The sequence below is a fragment of the Mangifera indica genome, chromosome 18 (assembly GCF_011075055.1).
Source record: "Mangifera indica cultivar Alphonso chromosome 18, CATAS_Mindica_2.1, whole genome shotgun sequence".
NCBI lineage: Eukaryota > Viridiplantae > Streptophyta > Magnoliopsida > Sapindales > Anacardiaceae > Mangifera > Mangifera indica.
The window spans coordinates 372,060-390,238 of NC_058154.1; the positions used below are offsets into that span (position 1 = coordinate 372,060).

Here is an 18,179-nt window from a genome sequence, read left to right on the forward strand (position 1 = left end):
TGAAATGGGAAAACATAGAACTTAGCTCAAAAGCATGAGTGGTACACGTGGGAGCATCCAAGCAACAAAGAGGGTATGGATTCATAAAGTACTGATGACATATTAAATTAAACTCTTGGCTTTTCTTTTATTAGACCGAAAAGTGAATTGTTTAGATTAAATGTTGCACTATTTATTGCTTTAATTCATCGTAAAGAAATAATGGAAGATTACATTTCATTTGACAAGAAATCAATGAAAGCCATAACCCACCAAGTAATCGTATAAGTAGCCGTTTCTCCTGTTAACAGTTCATCATTAATACCCCACAGCAGATCTCTATCTACTTTATTGTTTGGAGTTATACTTTAAATAATTTATTTGACACAATAAGTCAACAAATTTACAGTTCTTGTACAAGAACTTTATGAGATATCAAAGATAATCAAGGCTAAATTCAATCACAATGAACAAAGCCAAGATTGAGTATGAGGTCGACAGCAACGGCTAACTGCAGAAAAAGACTTTGTTAATACTGCTAGATAGTGCTATATATCGGTCAAAACTTGGCTTTCAATCTAATAATCTTAACCCAATTTTTCTTGTTCCTCGGAACAACTTAACCTCAGCTAGAATTTTCATCCCCATGTTTCTTATCCAGAATGTACTGATAGATGAGTCATGTTTCTTAATAATGATGGTCTTTGCAAACTTTAATTAGGTCAATTAGCAATCACAGCAAAACATGAGGTGTACATGACTGCAGATCCTTTCACTATCACCTAAGCAAGATATCTTGATTGGTTAACTAATATGATGTCCCAGGCCAACTTTAAAATAAGAAAAAATAAAAAGACAAACAAAGTCTACAGAGTAATCGAAACTGCCTGCATAGATCATTCCAATTTCATTTGTTGTTTATTATTATTGATCTTGTGTCACTGTAAACAACAACTGTCTGTCTACTAAAGATTTTCTAGGCCACTTGGGGTAGATAAAAAGTGGGTGACCTCAAGAAGATACAGTCCAAACTTCCCATCAATTAAAAAAGCTGGTCAGAGTATCCAAAGATGAATAAACAAATGAATCAATTGAAATTGCGATAACTAACCAAAAAAAAAACCCATAAAGCAATATGAAAACAAAGTAAAAAAGGTGAAAATGGGAAAACCAAAACAACAAAAACAGAACAAAATTTTGACCACACAAGAAGACTTATAAATACAAATTCCCATGAGCACTAGCAGTGTACAAAACACCATAAAATACACAAATTTCATATTTTTATTTCATCTTTTTAAGTGTACGAAACAACTTAACTTTGTGGCCATTTTTATATATTACCATAGAGCCATAGAGATTCTTTGTACAGCTCTACACAGGTGAAAATACACAATACAATACAAAAGAAAACTATATTCTGTTGAGGTTGCCAACCAAATACATAGAGAAGAAATTGAGTGAAAACAAATTTAAATTAATTAATTAATTTACTAATTCATGAGAAATCAAACCTTCTTTTCTTCTAAAAAATCATATCAGCATCGAGCCTCTCTCCGGCTCTGGCCGGTTCCGATTTACACCTAGTGAGTGTCAAAGGCCGAACAGTTACTGTTTCCTCTATCTTTACTTCTTGAAAATTTATAAACCTTTCTTTAATTTTATTAATTGGAGCATCAAATTCTTTGAAAAATCCCAACTTTTCCTCAGTTTCTGGATCCATTTTCAATTCGTGATCCGAATCTCTGCAAATGGACTCTCTTCCAGATGTGGGATTCTCGACTCCTCTGTTTTGCCACTCTGTTCTAGCTGTTTTTGCCTCTTCTTGCTCTGTTTCTTCACTTGCTAGTGGCGACCCCCAAAACCTACCAGCTAACGATGATGACCTGTACGGTGCAGATCTACACCTTGTTAACAACAAAGCGTTTCTCGGCGGCGTAAAAGAAGGTGACACAAACACTTTAGCATCTTCTTCCTGAACAAAGCCTTCATTTGTACTTCCAAATTTCGATTCTGTTTTCCACGATTCTTCTCTAATTTTACTTCCATTTCTACTTCGGAAACTCATACGAAAAAACATTACGCACTTTCGCCAAACGGGTCTCAACGACTTGGGCTTGATTTTCCAATCAAAATGGCGGCAAAGGAAGGCTTTTTTCATCCACTTACACCGACCTTTAGTCGGGGCTCCAGTTCGTTTCCCTGGTTGTTTTGACCGTCTGACACGCACCTGTCCCATGCACGTGACCTTGGGTGAGGTGGGTTCTTGAGTTTCAATGGCGGCAGTCTTCTTCGGGAGCACAACAAACATAGGGCTTGCACGTGACCTCCCTCTGCTTCTGCTCCCAACATTGCTTCTCAAGAACCGCATCAACGGTGGCGGATACTTCTCAACCCGACCCGGACTCGATATAGGCTTTGTCGAAAGCTTCATCTTTTATCAATCTTGCTCCCGCTTGGCTTTCTAGATTTTTTTTTTTTTTCCTTTTGTTCTTGCGTTTCAGTGACTCTGATTTACTTTATCTTTGCACGGATGGGTGGGTGGGCAAATCCTTTGTCCAAGATTTTTCTATTCAAAACTTTTGTAGGGTTGTGTTTGGCATGGCTTCTCTAGTTTTATTTATTTTTGGATTTTTCTGAAATTATCAAAACTTTAGGGGATATAGGAAATCAGCAACTCTTTTTGTACTAAACTTTATGACCAAAATAATGCAAACCGACGAGATTGCCCCTATATAGGCTTTGTTTTTTCCATCATTGTCGCCCACTTTCAATTATCATCTTGAGTTTTTGATTTGTTTTCTAATGAAGTTTGAGTGAGTTCATAGCTCATGTTGGGTTGTGGGCCTAGCCGACAGACCCAATCCACCCTGTTACTGTATATGTATATTAAAAAAACATTAATTTTAGGGCAGAAGCTGGATTCTGCCGCACGCACAATAGGAGGAGGTTTATTTAAAAATTATTTATTTATTTATTATTATTATTATACACACGATGAATGAAGACCATCATTTGTATAAAGAAAAGAAATTACGTCAAAATTAAATTTAAATTACAAAATTGGGTTGTTAAAAAACTTTTTTGAAAAATTTAAAAATTTTAATATTGAAGAAGAATAAATAGAAGATATATATATATATTATTATATTTATTTTTGTAATTATATAAAATATAAATTAATTAATTTATATTATGATATAATATTTTTTATAATTTAATTACAGTTTTTTTTTTGGTTGTAAGTAAGAGATTATTAATAAAATATTCAAAAAATTGTCATTAATTTTAATAATTAGAAAATAATTTAAAAATATATTTTTAAAAATTTAATTCAAAAAATTTTTAAATTTCAAGTCGGCCGAATACTATGGAGTCCTATCTGTAAAATCCACGTAGACCTTAAGCGCGATCCAACCCACCATGGCCTATTGTCAACCATTGAAAGGAGGAGATTGCACGTGTTAAAATTAAAATCTGGAGGGCATAATAATTTGTTGCAATGATGTTCGGCCTAGATTTGAGGGTTAATGGCAGAATGCTTGGAGAAAATGTCAAAACTTTCTTATGAGGGGACAATTGATATATTTTCAACCTAAGGGATTATAATGTTTTATTAATTTTAAATTAAAGATAAATTATAAAATATAAAAAATATCAATAAAACTATCAATATATTCATCATAAATATATAAATAAATATATATTTAATATATCTCATTAAATAAAAAGAGCATAATTCTAATGCTACCTAAACAAATTGCAAATAAATGAACTAACTTATATATCTATCAAATATTTGTTATATTCAAAATTTATTGTGGATGTAAATGCAAATTTGTAAAGTTGGGAGGGTTATATAGATTTTGTGAAGCCAAGTCATAAAAAACCCTATAACAATGTACCAGTTATTCATGATTAGGGCTGGATTCGAGCCGAGCCAGCTCGGGCTCGAGCTCGGCTCGGCTCGGTTCGAGCCCGAAACGAGCCGGGCTCAGCTCGGCTCGATCGAGCTCGAGCCGAGCCTGAGCTGGCTCGGGTTGACTCGGTATATTTTTTTAAAAATTTTTTTATACAAAACGGCGTCGTTTTGATTTTTATATATATACAAAACGGTGTCGTTTTGATATAAAAAACGAGCCGAGCCGAGCCGTTACCGAGCCGAACTGAAAACGAGCCGAACTCGAGCCGGCCCTCAAAAAGCCGAGCCGAGCCCGAACTGACTGCGAGCCGAGCTCGGCTCGGCTCGAATCCAGCCCTATTCATGATACCGAATCTGTATTGATCGGTTCATAGGGTTAATATAAACCCAAAATCATCCAACTATATTTTAATGAGTATATTCCAATAATTATTAGAGTGTTAATTAAAATGGTATAAACCCTGGTAAGTATCAAATTTTAAACAAAAGTTAAAGCTGCAAACCTTTCTTTGAAGCAATTAATTTTGAACAATTTATAAGCCACCGAATTGATCATAAAATATAATGACATATATGTGAGTTTGTAAAAGCAGCAATTAGATTATTGTTTTCTCTAAAAGTTCTTCTATCACCTGATTGCTGCAACAATTACAATCTGGTGTCAGTCTAATCTCCCAATCATGTTCTCTAGCTGCCGTTTCCATACAATTTCCAGGTGAAGTAATCCAAAAGATCAATACTATTAGTTTTGAATACCTAATTTGGTATTCAGATAATGTGTCATAATGTGATTAGATGTCATTTCATTTTTAATTTAAAATCACCTAATCATATGATAACACATCTTTTGAAAACCCAATTTGATATTAAAAACTAAATGTATATAGTTTTATTGAATTCATAAAAAATGATATTAGCTTAATCAGATCTTCTGTAAAACCAATAGTGGGATCCATAACAAAAATTTGGCATGATTAACCTGCCAATAAAACAGAAGCAGTTTAGTATCAAAGGGTATTTCTAATATCAGCATTTATAATTGGAAGTCATTGTGTTCATGTGCACGAGTGTGAGAATAGGGAAAAATAACTAAATCAAAATCTCCCAAGAAAAAATTCTAAAAGCAAAACATGTGAGCATGTCTTTTATGATTTACAGAAAAAATAATGGACAACGAGGAAAAGTAAATAATGTTCGGAATGAAGGAAACTCCAACATCAGCATAAAGCAAGATCTCTGTCTATTAGTAAAGAAATATTGCAGTTTTAATATAATCAGTTAAATCCACATGCCAAACATGTCAAAGCAAGACTCATTTGCCAAAGCATAGTCTTGTTGTTGCCTAAACATAAATTTCACATTCGAATTATTTGAGCATCGATTTGTAAGCATGAATGATAAGAAGCACCAATAAATGGAAACTTTGCTCAAGCAAAAGAAGAATGAAGAAAAAAAGCTAGACTTTCAGTGCACAGTCAATATCAATCATAATAGAACAATGCATGTCAGCAACTACAACCCTGTAATCAAGTAAAACCATCTCCAGTACTGAGATAATAAAAGTGATGGCAAGAACAATATGATGTATGAGATCTTAGCCCCAAATGTTATGATGCATCGAATGATTAAACCTGAACCTAATTGATAAGAACAATGACAATAGAAAATGGAGTAGTATGTCAAACCAACACAAGGTACTCAACCACAAAATTTAGTTACAAAAAGGTAAATTTAAGATATGACACTTCATATAGTGATAAGAACTGTGAAAACTTGATGGCTGTGGTCAATTAAGGTTAAATTTCAAGGCCATTTAATGCATTAATCCAAAACCGATATCTAATTTTTAAAATTAGAAAACATACCACCAGAAGCACCCAGCCAGACTAAGCATAATAATTAAACAAAGAGACATGGAAGAAAGTTACAATACTACCAATAAAATTACTTCCAAAAAAGCTCAAATATCTTCCTCTTAAACACTAAGGCAAAATCTTACTAAAAAATGGATACAGAACTAAGGTTATAGAAAGTATGGACAAGGGCTGTCACACGTAAGAAAGTTTTCTGTTGCATGAAACAAGGACACCAACAATCGAAACTTTCTTTGACTTTTAAGAACAAATCTAGAGAAGATTTTCATGGACAAGTTGGCTCCAACCATATGAACTCATAGCATAGAAGCCATGTTCAACTAAATGACATAATCCCTTTTCCATTTCTCCAGTTTACCATCTAAAACTTCATTTTCTATGTTATTACCAATGCCTACAAAACAATGGTATGTTTCCATCATCCCAAAACGAATGACTTTAACACAACTCATCACATAATGCCTACAAGTAACACAATCTTCAAAAGAAAAAGAAAAAAAGTAAAAAGGCAATCCTGAAAAACAAATAACAAAATAAGTATAATATTTGCTTAACCTGCAAAATTAGAGTTAAATTTTCACTATAAAATGTAAAAATCACAGCCCAATTCCAATCACAGAATTAACTTCAATGAACCAACAAAAAAGGTCAAACTCTCACATACCCAGAAGACAATTCATCTATCAGTTGCTCTTATAATCCCTATAATTATCTTTCCTAGCAGATCTCGCATTATCATACTCGAACTTAAACACATCGGCAATATGAGAAGTATCCTTGAGATAAAAAAATCTCCCCGCAGCACTCTCTTCAATCGCCGGAAAATAAAAAAACAAGTAAGAATTCACCACCCAGAACCACCCTGCTCCAACCAAAATCCCCATAGTAGCCCCGGCAAACACTTGAGCCACTGTATGGTACCCCAAATACACCCGCGAATACATAGTCAGCACAGCCAAAATCCAGTTCAGAACGTTAAAAAACCACCTGTTCTTCATCCCCCAAAGTCCAATTCCTTTACAGCTTAAAAGACTAAAATAGACAGCGAAAAAGAACATGTATTGAGAGTGACTCGAGGGCCAGCCGTGGGAATCACACATTTCTAAAAGCGCACACGTTTCGGGCCGAGCTTGTTGGACCGACGTTTTTATCACTTCGTTAATGAATTGAGAGATTAAGAGACCGACAGCGAAGAAAATGCCTTGAAGCTCGCGACGAAACATGAAGTGTGAAACGAAGCCGCCGAAGCTAATGAAGACCGGCACGAGTGAGACCCACGCGAGGAACTGGCCAAGCTGATCGCCCTTTTGGTACCGCACGTGCGTCAAACTAATGGCCTTTAGAGCCATCGCGGATTGGCGGAGCAGTGAAGGAGGTTGTAGTTGGAGAGGTCTGAGTTTGAGGGACGAGTTACGTAGTTGGTACTGAAAATCTCAAATCTGAGATGGGGTTTGTTTCTGGATAAACCGTTGGCTGGAAAATAAAGAACACCAGAGAGGAGGTGGCGGCACATCCGCGTTAGATGTAGTCAACAACCGAGATTTGACAAAGAGAAAAAATTGGAAATTATTAAAATTCTCTCACGAGATTTCAGAAAATCTTAACTCCCACATGCCGACAGTGGGCCGCATCCGGCCATAGCCCATCAAATGGAGCGACTTGTGGCCGTGTCGGCCAGTGGCATGTTGAGATCTTAAAACATGACTCAGAGCCTTTAAATCATGCCTCCGTGGGCTAGTTTTAGTAGTTTTAGTAATGCCAATTCAAGATTGTCATTAAGAAAGGGAAGGGATTGTTCTTCGTTCAACTGAAAAGGCAAGTTATTTATAAACGTTTTCATTCTTTGAATACTTTGAGTCTGAGTCAGCGCGGTTTGAATTTCAATCCTAATAAAGATAAATGTTAATGATTTATTAACAGTATGATTTAGTTTGTCATACCAATGGGTTATTGATCAGTCATACACCAGGTTGGGTTTAATTATAATAGGGTTAGAAGGATTGAAACTAGATCTGATAGTTTGTGTCATCAAAGACCAATCACACCCCTGAAGCCCAGCACAAATCCAATTGGCATGCTGACATAAAACCAATTCACTTCATCTTCATCTCTAGCTTCTCTTTCTTCAGGGTTTGGAATTGAAACAATGGTCACGCATTTCTTAGGAAGTGGATCTCCACAAAGGTCATTGCCACTAAAACAAGACGCATCCAAACTTTGTAGTTGAGAGCTCAAAGGAATCCTCACGGTGAGGCTGTTGTTGGACAAGTTCAAGTGACTCAAAAACGTTAAGTTTGCAAGACTGGATGGGATTTTCGCCTGAGAGTTGGTTTCCAGAAAGATCAAGGGATTCTATGGAGGTCATGGCTCCGATAGTTCTGGGAATTCTTCCGGTATGAAAATTATATGACAAATTCAATGACTGTAATGCTTTGAGATTTGTCATTTCGATAGGAATCTCTCCAGAGACATTATTTTTTGAAAGATCTATTATTCTTACCAAGTTAAGAATACTGCTATATTCATCCATATGCCCTTTCATCACAAGGCTTGCTCCCTCAACAAAGATACCAAACTTAGAACTTGAAGGTTATGCATTACTAGTGCTAGAAGAATCCTCCACTGTCATGGCACTAAAATTATTGACACATCTTGGAATGGCTCCAGAGAGATTGTTTTCAGCAAGGTCCATGATTTGTAGAGAAGATATATGACAAAGCCCCATTGGTAGAACACCATGAAATTTGTTTGAACGAAGGTTGAGAATCTTCATTCTTGAAAAGCTTTCTCCTATCCGTGTGGGAATTTTTGCAGAACACTTATTTTCACTCAAGTCAAACACCCATAACTCATTGATCCTTTTAAGTGAAGTGGGTATTGTTCCAGAGAGATTGTTTCTGTGGAGATGAACTACATGAAGGGAAGTTAAATTTCTCATAGAAGTTGGAATGCCACCTATAAAATTATTATTACCTAAATATAAGTACTGCAATTTATGCCAATTCGTCCAACAATCTGCTAACTCTCTAATTAGAGCATTGTCTTTGAGGAATAGAAGTTGCATGCTCTTTGACTCATTTTTATTGTAACACAAAAACTGAGAAATAGATCCTGAAAAACTGTTATTGGAAAGATCAAGTTCCCACAACCGGGAGGATACAAGGGGCAATGGACCTGACAAGTTATTCGAATTCAAGTAAAGTGTTTGTTGCAAGACTAGAAACATTAGTTAGATTTGGAAGCTCTCCAAGGAGGCTGTTCCAAGAGAGGTTTAGATGAGTAAGACCGGGGAAAGAATTAAAAAGGCTATACGAAATGGTATCGAAAATTCCTGAGTTTTGCATAACCAACCTAAATAAATTCTTTTATGAATAAAGCCATGATGGAAATTTAGGCCCTACAAGACAGGAATCCAATAGCAAAGACCTAAGTTGAAAAGGAGGAAGCCAATCAGGACTAAATATTAATTTTATTGAGTTCCGAGAAGCAGAAAAATGTTGCAGTTTGGTGAGATTTGCAAAGTGAATTTCAGAAATAGTTCCATCCAATTTGTTATAGGGAAGTACTATTAAAGGGACCAAGAAAATTTCCTGGAACTTGCATGAAGAAATTTTTCCAAAATAATCTATCTATCCTTGACCTATTTTTTGAATGGGTCAATTTTAACCCTCGATGAAAATAGTATTACATTGAACTTTATTAACTACTAGTTTTCTTATATATATCCAAATGGTACAATCAATAAGAGACATAAATTTTGATACCAACCTGCACACTACTTGTTTCGATTCCTTGTAATTTTTGTAACAATAAAATTATATACGCTTAATTTTAAAAATCTAATCAGATACACAAATAATGTATTATAATGTGAATGAGTATATCTAGATAAAATAACACTTAATCATATAATAACTAATAATTTAAATACTTAATTAGATATTCAAAACTAAGTATATATAACATCACTCTTCGGAGGCGTTTGGTTCAGAAAATGTTTTATTACTAAAAATGAAAGATTACCACTAGGATAAATTACTTGAAAGATTACTGAGTATAAATTATGACTATGTTTGGTTATAATATCATTTGTAAATGATTATTATGTTTGGTTAGTAGTAATGAATGAATACCAAATATATAATTGACCTAAATACCCTTGAAAAGATTACTGGGTATACATTAATACTGTGTTTGGTTAGATTAACATTTGTAATGTTTGAATTTTTTCTTTTCTTGTGCATATACTCAAACATTTCTCATATTAATACATATAATTTTTTTTATTGAATTAAATCTCACATGTCTCTAAATATTATACAAAATAAATAAATAACTAACATTTAATCCATTTAATTCAATAAATTAATATTGTGTTTACTAACAAAATGAAAACTAAAAGAATTAGACAGTTTATATATATATGTCTTACTTACCAATAAAACAACTAATCACAAATTGAAATTATGTTAAACACAAAGTTTACAATGATCCAAAACCAAGAACATATAAATTAGTTTACAAGTCACTCCATAACAAATATTACTAACTAACATCAACACAATAAAAAAAAGTATTACAATTAGTTTACAAGTCACTCCAAAAGGCTGGACATTTTGTAGCTGAAAGGGGCAAGGACAACAAGGCAACAAGATTGGAACCATTTCCACTAGGATGAAAAATCAGAAAACACCAATTTTGAAACTTTTATGTAGCCAGTTGTGACAGCTGCACAATAGGCTGAACACAGCTTTATATGACACCGGAATGCAGGAGGCAGAGGAGCAATTGAAAATCCCAGGCTCCAGAGCATAGTAGTTTCTGGGTAGGGGCATTCTGTTGGGACAAATTTGTTGAAATCTAGCAGCAAATCTTTACATATGCCTATTCTTAATTTTGACAATATATTTTCAGGTTCTTAGGATGATGTTTTCAAGGTTTCTGGACTCAACCTGGTTGGAACTTCTGTGTGGAATCTTTTCTCAATGGGTGAGAAAATATTTGAATAAATTCTAAATATTTTGTTATCCTCAGCAAGTGGCAGCTTAAAGGAGTTCAAAAAAGCTTCTTAAAGCAGGAGATCAAGGGTTTCTATACGAAAGCACAAAAGTTCAAATTCGAAAGCAAAGAAAAAGGAGATTAAAAACAAATTTATAATACATAAAGAAGATGACAAGAGAGAGGAATTACCAAAATTGTTGCTGCAACTTGAAGGGAGATGATTTGTTGAGTAAAAACCCTAGCTATGGAGAAGGCGTACACACAAGCTGTCAAACACGATGAAATGGACTTGCATTAGGGTTTGTGAGGCATTATATAAAGGTAGTTTAGTGTAAATTGAAGGGTAATTTTGTCCCAAATAAAAAAGTTTCAGGTCAAACTTGGTACTTGGCATATATGTTATTTTAATTGATAAGAAGGGCATTTATGTCCTAAAATTATTATAAGTGAGGGTAAAATAGTAAAAAAAAATATATTACCTTGGTAATCTTAAAATACCTAAGGTTGAAATGGTAATCAAATTACTGCTTATATTACTTGTCACGTCAGTTTAGTAATAAAACATTACTGGAATCTTTTATTACCTTCGTAACCAAACAAAGTAATCTGAAGGAATTAAAGATAGATTTCTGAAGTAATGTTTTATTTCGGTAACCAAACGCCCCCTTCTTATAAAATACTCTTAACAAGAGTTATGTAGTAGTTATTAAAATAAACAATTAATTTTTTAATATAAATATAATAACTTATCTATCAAGTGGTCATGATGCAAGTTTAAGATCACCATTAAGAAAAAAAATTATTTTTCATTATGCTGAAAAGGTAAAGAGTATTTTCCCACCCAATGGTTGATGAAATGATAAATTCTTATTTTTTAAATTTGTAAAAAGTTAATTTATTATTCATCTATTAAAATTAATTATTAATTTTAACAATAAAAAATTATTTATATTATTATTTAAAATATTATAATAATAGTGTGATTAACTATATATTGTCTATAAAGTTTAAAATATTACAATAACACCATTGTAAATCGAATTATAAACAATATTATAAGGGGTATGAATATCTTTTTTTAACCTATCGGTGGTAAATAGATAGTTTTCCAATTTCTTGTTTCTGACACTATCATACCCACTCTATATGTTTTTAAAACATAACCATATATTTATATTTTTAATTTGTTGTGTTTCTTTTACGGTATAACTATAATTTTTAAAATTACTTGGGGTTATGTTAAAATTTTTCAAAACACCCCAAACTTTTTTTGAATTTCAAAAACCCTCAAAGTAAAAAATTCGCACATTTGCTTAATAAATACTATTATTAAACCCAACATAATATAGGTCCGAAATTTCTTGTTTCCATAATGGGAGAATTTGGTTAGGCAGGCTAATTGAAAACTTAACCTGAACAACCCAATTTGTTATTCAAACCACTCAGTTGATTAGTTCCAATCCCACCAACTCTTTTCGTATGTGTTGCTTTCCAATCTTCCCCTTACTTGAAGACACAGCCAAATGAAAATTGATTAAACCCAAATTCAAATGAAAACAAACACATTTCTCATCTCATTCTGATACAATTCAGTCAGAAATTACAATGGAAAGATCTAAGAAGAAAGCTCAGTTATGGAAGAAAGCTATAGTTCATTTTTCTCTGTGTTTCGTTATGGGATTCTTCACTGGCTTTGCTCCAACTGGTACAATGCAGAAATATGCTCCAGAGCCGGATGAAACGTTTCATCCGGAGATAAAAATTCAACCCCCAAGCAATGTCTACAGAACCCTTGTGGCTGAAACGACGACTCTGGAGAAATCTCCAACAATGGTGGACCATATTGAAGAGGAAAAACAACCCAAGGAGAAGCCAAGAAGACTTGTAATTATCGTGACGCCGACGAATAAGAGAGATAAGTTTCAGAATGTGTTTTTACAGAGACTAGCCAATACTATAAAGCTGGTTTCGCCGCCGTTGTTGTGGATAGTTGTGGAAGGACAGTCGGATTCCGATGAAGTGTCGCGAATATTGAGAAAGACAGGGATCATGTACAGGCATTTGGTTTTCAAAGAGAATTTTACTGAGCCAGAAGCGGAGTTGGATCATCAACGAAACGTTGCGCTTAAGCACATTGAGCAACACAGGCTAAGTGGAATCGTTCATTTCGCCGCCCTTTCCAATGTTTATGATCTCCGCTTCTTCGACGAGCTGCGGGAGGTTGAGTACGTAATTTTATTTAATCTTTCGATTATGTTTCCGATGAAAATTCTGGCTGACCAATTCAAAGATGATCGATGATGCAGGGTTTTTGGGGCGTGGCCAATGGCGTTTCTGACGGCGAACAAACAGAAGGTGAAAATTGAAGGGCCTGTGTGTGATTCTTCACAAGTAATTGGATGGCATTTGAAGAAGATGAACAATGAAACAGATGAGAGGCCTCCAATTCATGTTTCAAATTTCGGCTTCAACAGTTCTATTCTTTGGGATCCTGAGAGATGGGGTCGCCCGTCCTCCCTTCAGCAAGCCTCCCAGGTATTTTGAAATTATTTGGAGAAATTCAAAATATAACAATAAATTTATTAGCCTCTAATGTCAGTTCACACACCTGAAAAATTTTAAATTAAAATAATTTAATATTCAATTAAAACATAACATTTTAATATTCAATTAAAACATAACATTTTAATATTTAATTAAATATTCAAAACTAAAAAATGATGAATTCATCTTTAAATTTTAAAAAATCAAATTATATTATTTTTTATCTATTTTTGTTATTGAATTTTATTTGATTTTATTAGAAATGATTATTTTATTTTTTATTGAAATTATAAAACTATCATAATATAAATATTAAATTATTAATTTATCTTTACCAATTTAAAATTTTATCATTTAAACCTCTAAAATGTCTAAATTATAATCAATCTTTTGTTTATTTTTTTAAAGGTATAATTATTATTTTTGAAACTATCAAAATACATATTGAAATTTTAAAACACTTCTAAACTTTTTTAATTTTACAAAAACCCTTTTAAATTTTTTATTAATACCCATAATATCTTTAAAATTTATAATTTATCTCAAACATATGTTATTTTTAAAAAAACATAAAATAAAAAATTTATACAAAATGACATTTTTATTAGTTTATTTAATGAAATTTGTTGACAAAATTGATTAATAGATGAAAATCTACTTTTTTTAAAAAAAATTTAAATGGTGAAAATATTTTTTTAGCCTAATTTAAATTATTTGAGATAGTGCGATTGCTAAACTTACCTCCGATTTAAAAAATATATATTTATTTGCATAATGACATAACATTTATCGAATTATCATTCATATTAGAGTTACAATTTTAATTTTTTCTTAACAATAATATAACATTTAATTATATAAAAAAATTATTATTTAAATATTTAAAATTATGAATATATAATTTAATTATTATTTTTAATAATTCTCTGATATTTGTTTAATTTCCTCTTAATAGAATTCAATCAAATTCGTGAAACAAGTTATTCTTGAAGACGAGATAAAGTTACAGGGATTACCCCCTGAAGATTGCTCAAAAATCATGCTATGGTCTCTCAATTTACCCAAGGCCACGTCACCAAGTCAAGATTTTCAAGGAATTTCCTTTCAGTATAATTCTCGTAGATAATTAAATTTTAAAAAATTATGTTTAATATTATGAAATATAATGTTAAAATAGTTTACATATGTAAAATTATTCATTCTAGAATAATAAATTATAAAAGTGATAGTAGCATTTCCAACAAATCAAAATTAGAGTTGCTTTTTAAAATAAGGGGAAATTATAATAAATGGCAAATTACCCCTCTATTAAGCAAAAATGCTCAATTTTACTATTTCTAAGCAAAAATACCCAAATTTTCTATTCCTAAGCAAAAATGCCCTAATTTTTTTTAAAATACCAAAATTACCCTTCATCACATTTATATAAATTTCCTCACTGTCATTCTCATTACATACATTTTTTACATCACTTAAATACTCACTTCCATTCCTATTTTTAATTAATATCAATTATTACGGATTCGTTCGGAAATAAGAAATTCTTATTTTTGAATTCGAATCGAAAAAAATCAATTCGTGAAAACTATATTAAAAATAACACGTTATGAATAAATAGATATATTAAAATACCCTAGAATGTTAATAATAAATAAATTACTCGAAAATATAAAAAAAACAGATCTGAATTTCGAAAACTACACGTTTAAATAGCTTATGAACGAGAAAATCGAAAAATCGATCAAAAATTTCGTAATTACATCGTAAAACGTGTCTAAAAAAGCATATCGTAATTACAAATATCAAATTTGAAAATTACATATCAAAAAAGTCTAGCCTGGTCACAAACAAACTCAAAATCATAAAAACCGAAAATTTAAATTTGATAAAACAAAAAAATTGCATAATACACATTGAAACAGTTTTATTTTGGCCTCCAAATTTGGTGCAACCAGCAAAGCTAGTTGCTGTTATAGAGCTCGAAACGAGCTTCGCGTTGATATATTACAGGCCCCGTAACTCCTCTTGGATCAAAAGTTATGGTCGTTCAAAGTCTGTCTCATATAGACTCTATAGTTTTAAAAAAGTTAATTTCCACCAAATCCACGGTTTTCACTTATTGCCCCATGGTTCGGTGTAAAATTTCATACAAACCCCCGTAGATCTCCCCATGTTCCCCCTCCCCCTATAATTTTGAAAATGTTAAATTGCCCCCCCATGCCACGGGCGCCCGTTGGTATGTGCTATCGTTGACACCCAAATTAAAATCCTAAATTCCTACAACAAAAATGTAGTAAAGGAAAGTAGAGATCGTTCCCTCGAAGAGTTTTGATTAGTACGTCGTCACAAATAAATCGAAACAAAGAAATAAAAGGAGGGTTTTGAAGTGAATGCAAATTATAATGAAAAACAATAAATAAAAATTCAGTAAAATAATCTAAAGGAATAAATCAATTTAACAAACCTTGGTCTTCGGTCACATCCACCATTGGAACTACAATTGATCATCAAAATCAAAAATATCAAATTAATTATTCAAATATTCGTTGTGGTATTAAATTAATATGTCCTTCCTTACGATTAGTTAACCAAAAACATATATTCCAATTAACCCTTATTGATTAATAATTCGGATACGATCTTGAATTTAATTAAACAATAACATTACGACTTAGAAAGACCAACGAAGCAAGACAACACAAACGTACGACGTTGCATTTAATCTAGTTGATTATTTTTTTAGGATTTATAGTTTCTGACGCAGCAAACGATAAACCTAGTTGCCACTTCGATTAGGTAGATTAAACAATTACGGATTCAGCACCTAAACTAGCCGTATATTATATTAATTGATAAACTAATCGCGCGCCTTAGAAATCAACCAACACAATAATGAAAAATAATTCAGAAAGATAATCAATACTCAAATAATTAAAAAGATGCATTAAAGAACAAAAATAAATCTCACAATCATTGTAGTTTCATGGTTTCAGATCTCTTTAACCAAGAAAAAATATTCAGCCACTGTAGACCATATTTTTCTCTCTAATTCTCTAATTATAATGGTGAATGATTCCAACAAAATAAAAATAAAAATATATATATTATCTCCCTACTAAAGATTTGGAAATTGAAAGTCAATCTTAATTTCCTAATCCAATCAAGCAAAGTGATACATATCTTCCCAAAAAGAAAGGAAAAGATATGTATCTTTAATGTATATCCTTTCTCCAAAAATATCATTTCTATCTAGCTCAATTAATCCTTTTTTCCAGCTGGTAATTATCCCTTTCCTAGGAAGCAAATCTTAATATTTTGTGGACTCTTGTAGCTGATATGGGCGTTCAGATCTGTTTTCCGAATTCTGCTCTTGTCTTTCACGTGCCCACGCCTAATCAGCATCACGAAATTTCTAGATTAACAAGTCTGCTCCATTTTTTCATCTTTTTAGCCCAACTTACTCAAAAAATGTTCAAAGCTTCCTAAATATAAAAAGATAAATAATTCTATTAGATTGAATTAAATTTCCACACAACATAAGAGAATTATAAATCAAAATAATAACAATTAATGGCGTTATCACCCATCGGCAGATCTAATCCATTTTTTGGCCAAAAATCGTCATTTCAACCTTTAATTTCAACACAAATCAAATCTACACATCTAATAACACAAAACCCCTCAAGAAATTCAAGCAAAACAACCAAGAATTAAAACATTTTATGCATTGTTCAAAAATGAAACCCTAAACATTCAAACCTCAAAATCTCCCTTAAATCTCAATAATCCTAACAATAAATTGATTCAAACAAGATGTGGGATGATGTACTATCCTTATTTGTCATTTTCAATTGCCGAAAAACATGAAAATCTCTGCCACCGTGGGAAGGGTGATTTTCTTTGAATTTGTACAGTGAAACCGTGGAAAATTACTGTGAGAATTTCTTGTTTATATACAAGGGCAATTTTGTCATTTCACAAAAGTTGGGCATTTTTGCTTAAACTTTATTGTTTTGGGCAATTTCACTTAAACCCCCTTAATTTTGGTTATTTATTATAATTTCCCTTAAAATAAAAAGAAAAAGAAATCTTAACTTTTAAAATATTCATCCTTCTATCAAAATTCACTAGTAGAGTTAAAGGTAAAAATATTATTTAACTAAAAATACTATAAAAACTAAAAATTATCATTATTTTTGCTTTTAGTTTAAAAATTTAACAATTTTTCTTTAAGTTTTTTTTCCCATCATCAAAGATGATAAATTTCACCATCACTGGTAGCATTCTCTCTCCCTCTCAATGTCTTCCTTGGCCATTTGAGACGAGATAAAGATGTTGAAGTTCATCGTCTCTAGTAATGGAAAAAAATCCTTAGGGAAAATAATCAATTTTCAAGCTTTTGGTGAGAGCAATTTGTTAAAATTTTAAATTAAAAGGAGAAATGTGATAAATTTGTAGTTTTTTTAATATTTTTAGTTAAATAACATTTTTATCCTTAATCCTAATAATAAATTTTAATTAAAAAATGACTATTTAGACTTTTTAAAGTTAATAGTCATGAATTGAAATTTCACTAAACTTTGGATGCAAACAAATCTTTTGGCAATTGAATAAATTTGGATTACAACCAAACGCGTTTAAACGTGACCAGATGTTGGGTGGCTAACAAACCTGACCCAACGCAGTCAATTTTGTTACCAAATAATTAATAAAGACACATGTACAACTATCCACGCCTGCTCTCAATGATATGATTAGTTGCAAATTAAGGCATGTTGGTTGGTTTATGCTTTATAATTCTGGTTTTATAGGCTTTACTCTGTCCCACTACAATGATTATATTTTAAATCATGATCCAA

At 32.2% G+C, this 18,179-nt stretch overlaps 3 protein-coding genes across 3 annotated transcripts; 1 reads left to right on the forward strand and 2 right to left on the reverse strand.

The window, feature by feature from the left end:
* Positions 1-1,245: 1,245 nt before the first annotated feature.
* On the reverse strand, positions 1,246-2,608 carry LOC123201567. Its single transcript, XM_044617126.1, has one exon. The coding sequence runs from the start codon at positions 2,411-2,413 to the stop codon at positions 1,505-1,507; it is 909 nt and encodes a 302-aa protein (XP_044473061.1). The 5' UTR covers positions 2,414-2,608; the 3' UTR covers positions 1,246-1,504.
* A 1,782-nt stretch (positions 2,609-4,390) lies between these two features.
* On the reverse strand, positions 4,391-7,550 carry LOC123201348 (lipid phosphate phosphatase gamma-like). Its single transcript, XM_044616807.1, has 2 exons — positions 6,440-7,550; positions 4,391-4,880 (listed from the first exon to the last, which is right to left on the reverse strand). Exon 1 carries the CDS (start codon positions 7,122-7,124, stop codon positions 6,459-6,461), a length of 666 nt encoding a protein of 221 aa, XP_044472742.1. The 5' UTR covers positions 7,125-7,550; the 3' UTR covers positions 4,391-4,880; positions 6,440-6,458.
* Positions 7,551-12,231: 4,681 nt separating this feature from the next.
* Positions 12,232-14,505, forward strand: LOC123202302 (beta-1,4-xylosyltransferase IRX9-like). Its single transcript, XM_044618160.1, has 3 exons — positions 12,232-13,001; positions 13,083-13,311; positions 14,276-14,505. The coding sequence occupies exons 1-3, from the start codon at positions 12,382-12,384 to the stop codon at positions 14,444-14,446; spliced, it is 1,020 nt and encodes a 339-aa protein (XP_044474095.1). The 5' UTR covers positions 12,232-12,381; the 3' UTR covers positions 14,447-14,505.
* The last annotated feature ends 3,674 nt before the right edge of the window (positions 14,506-18,179 follow it).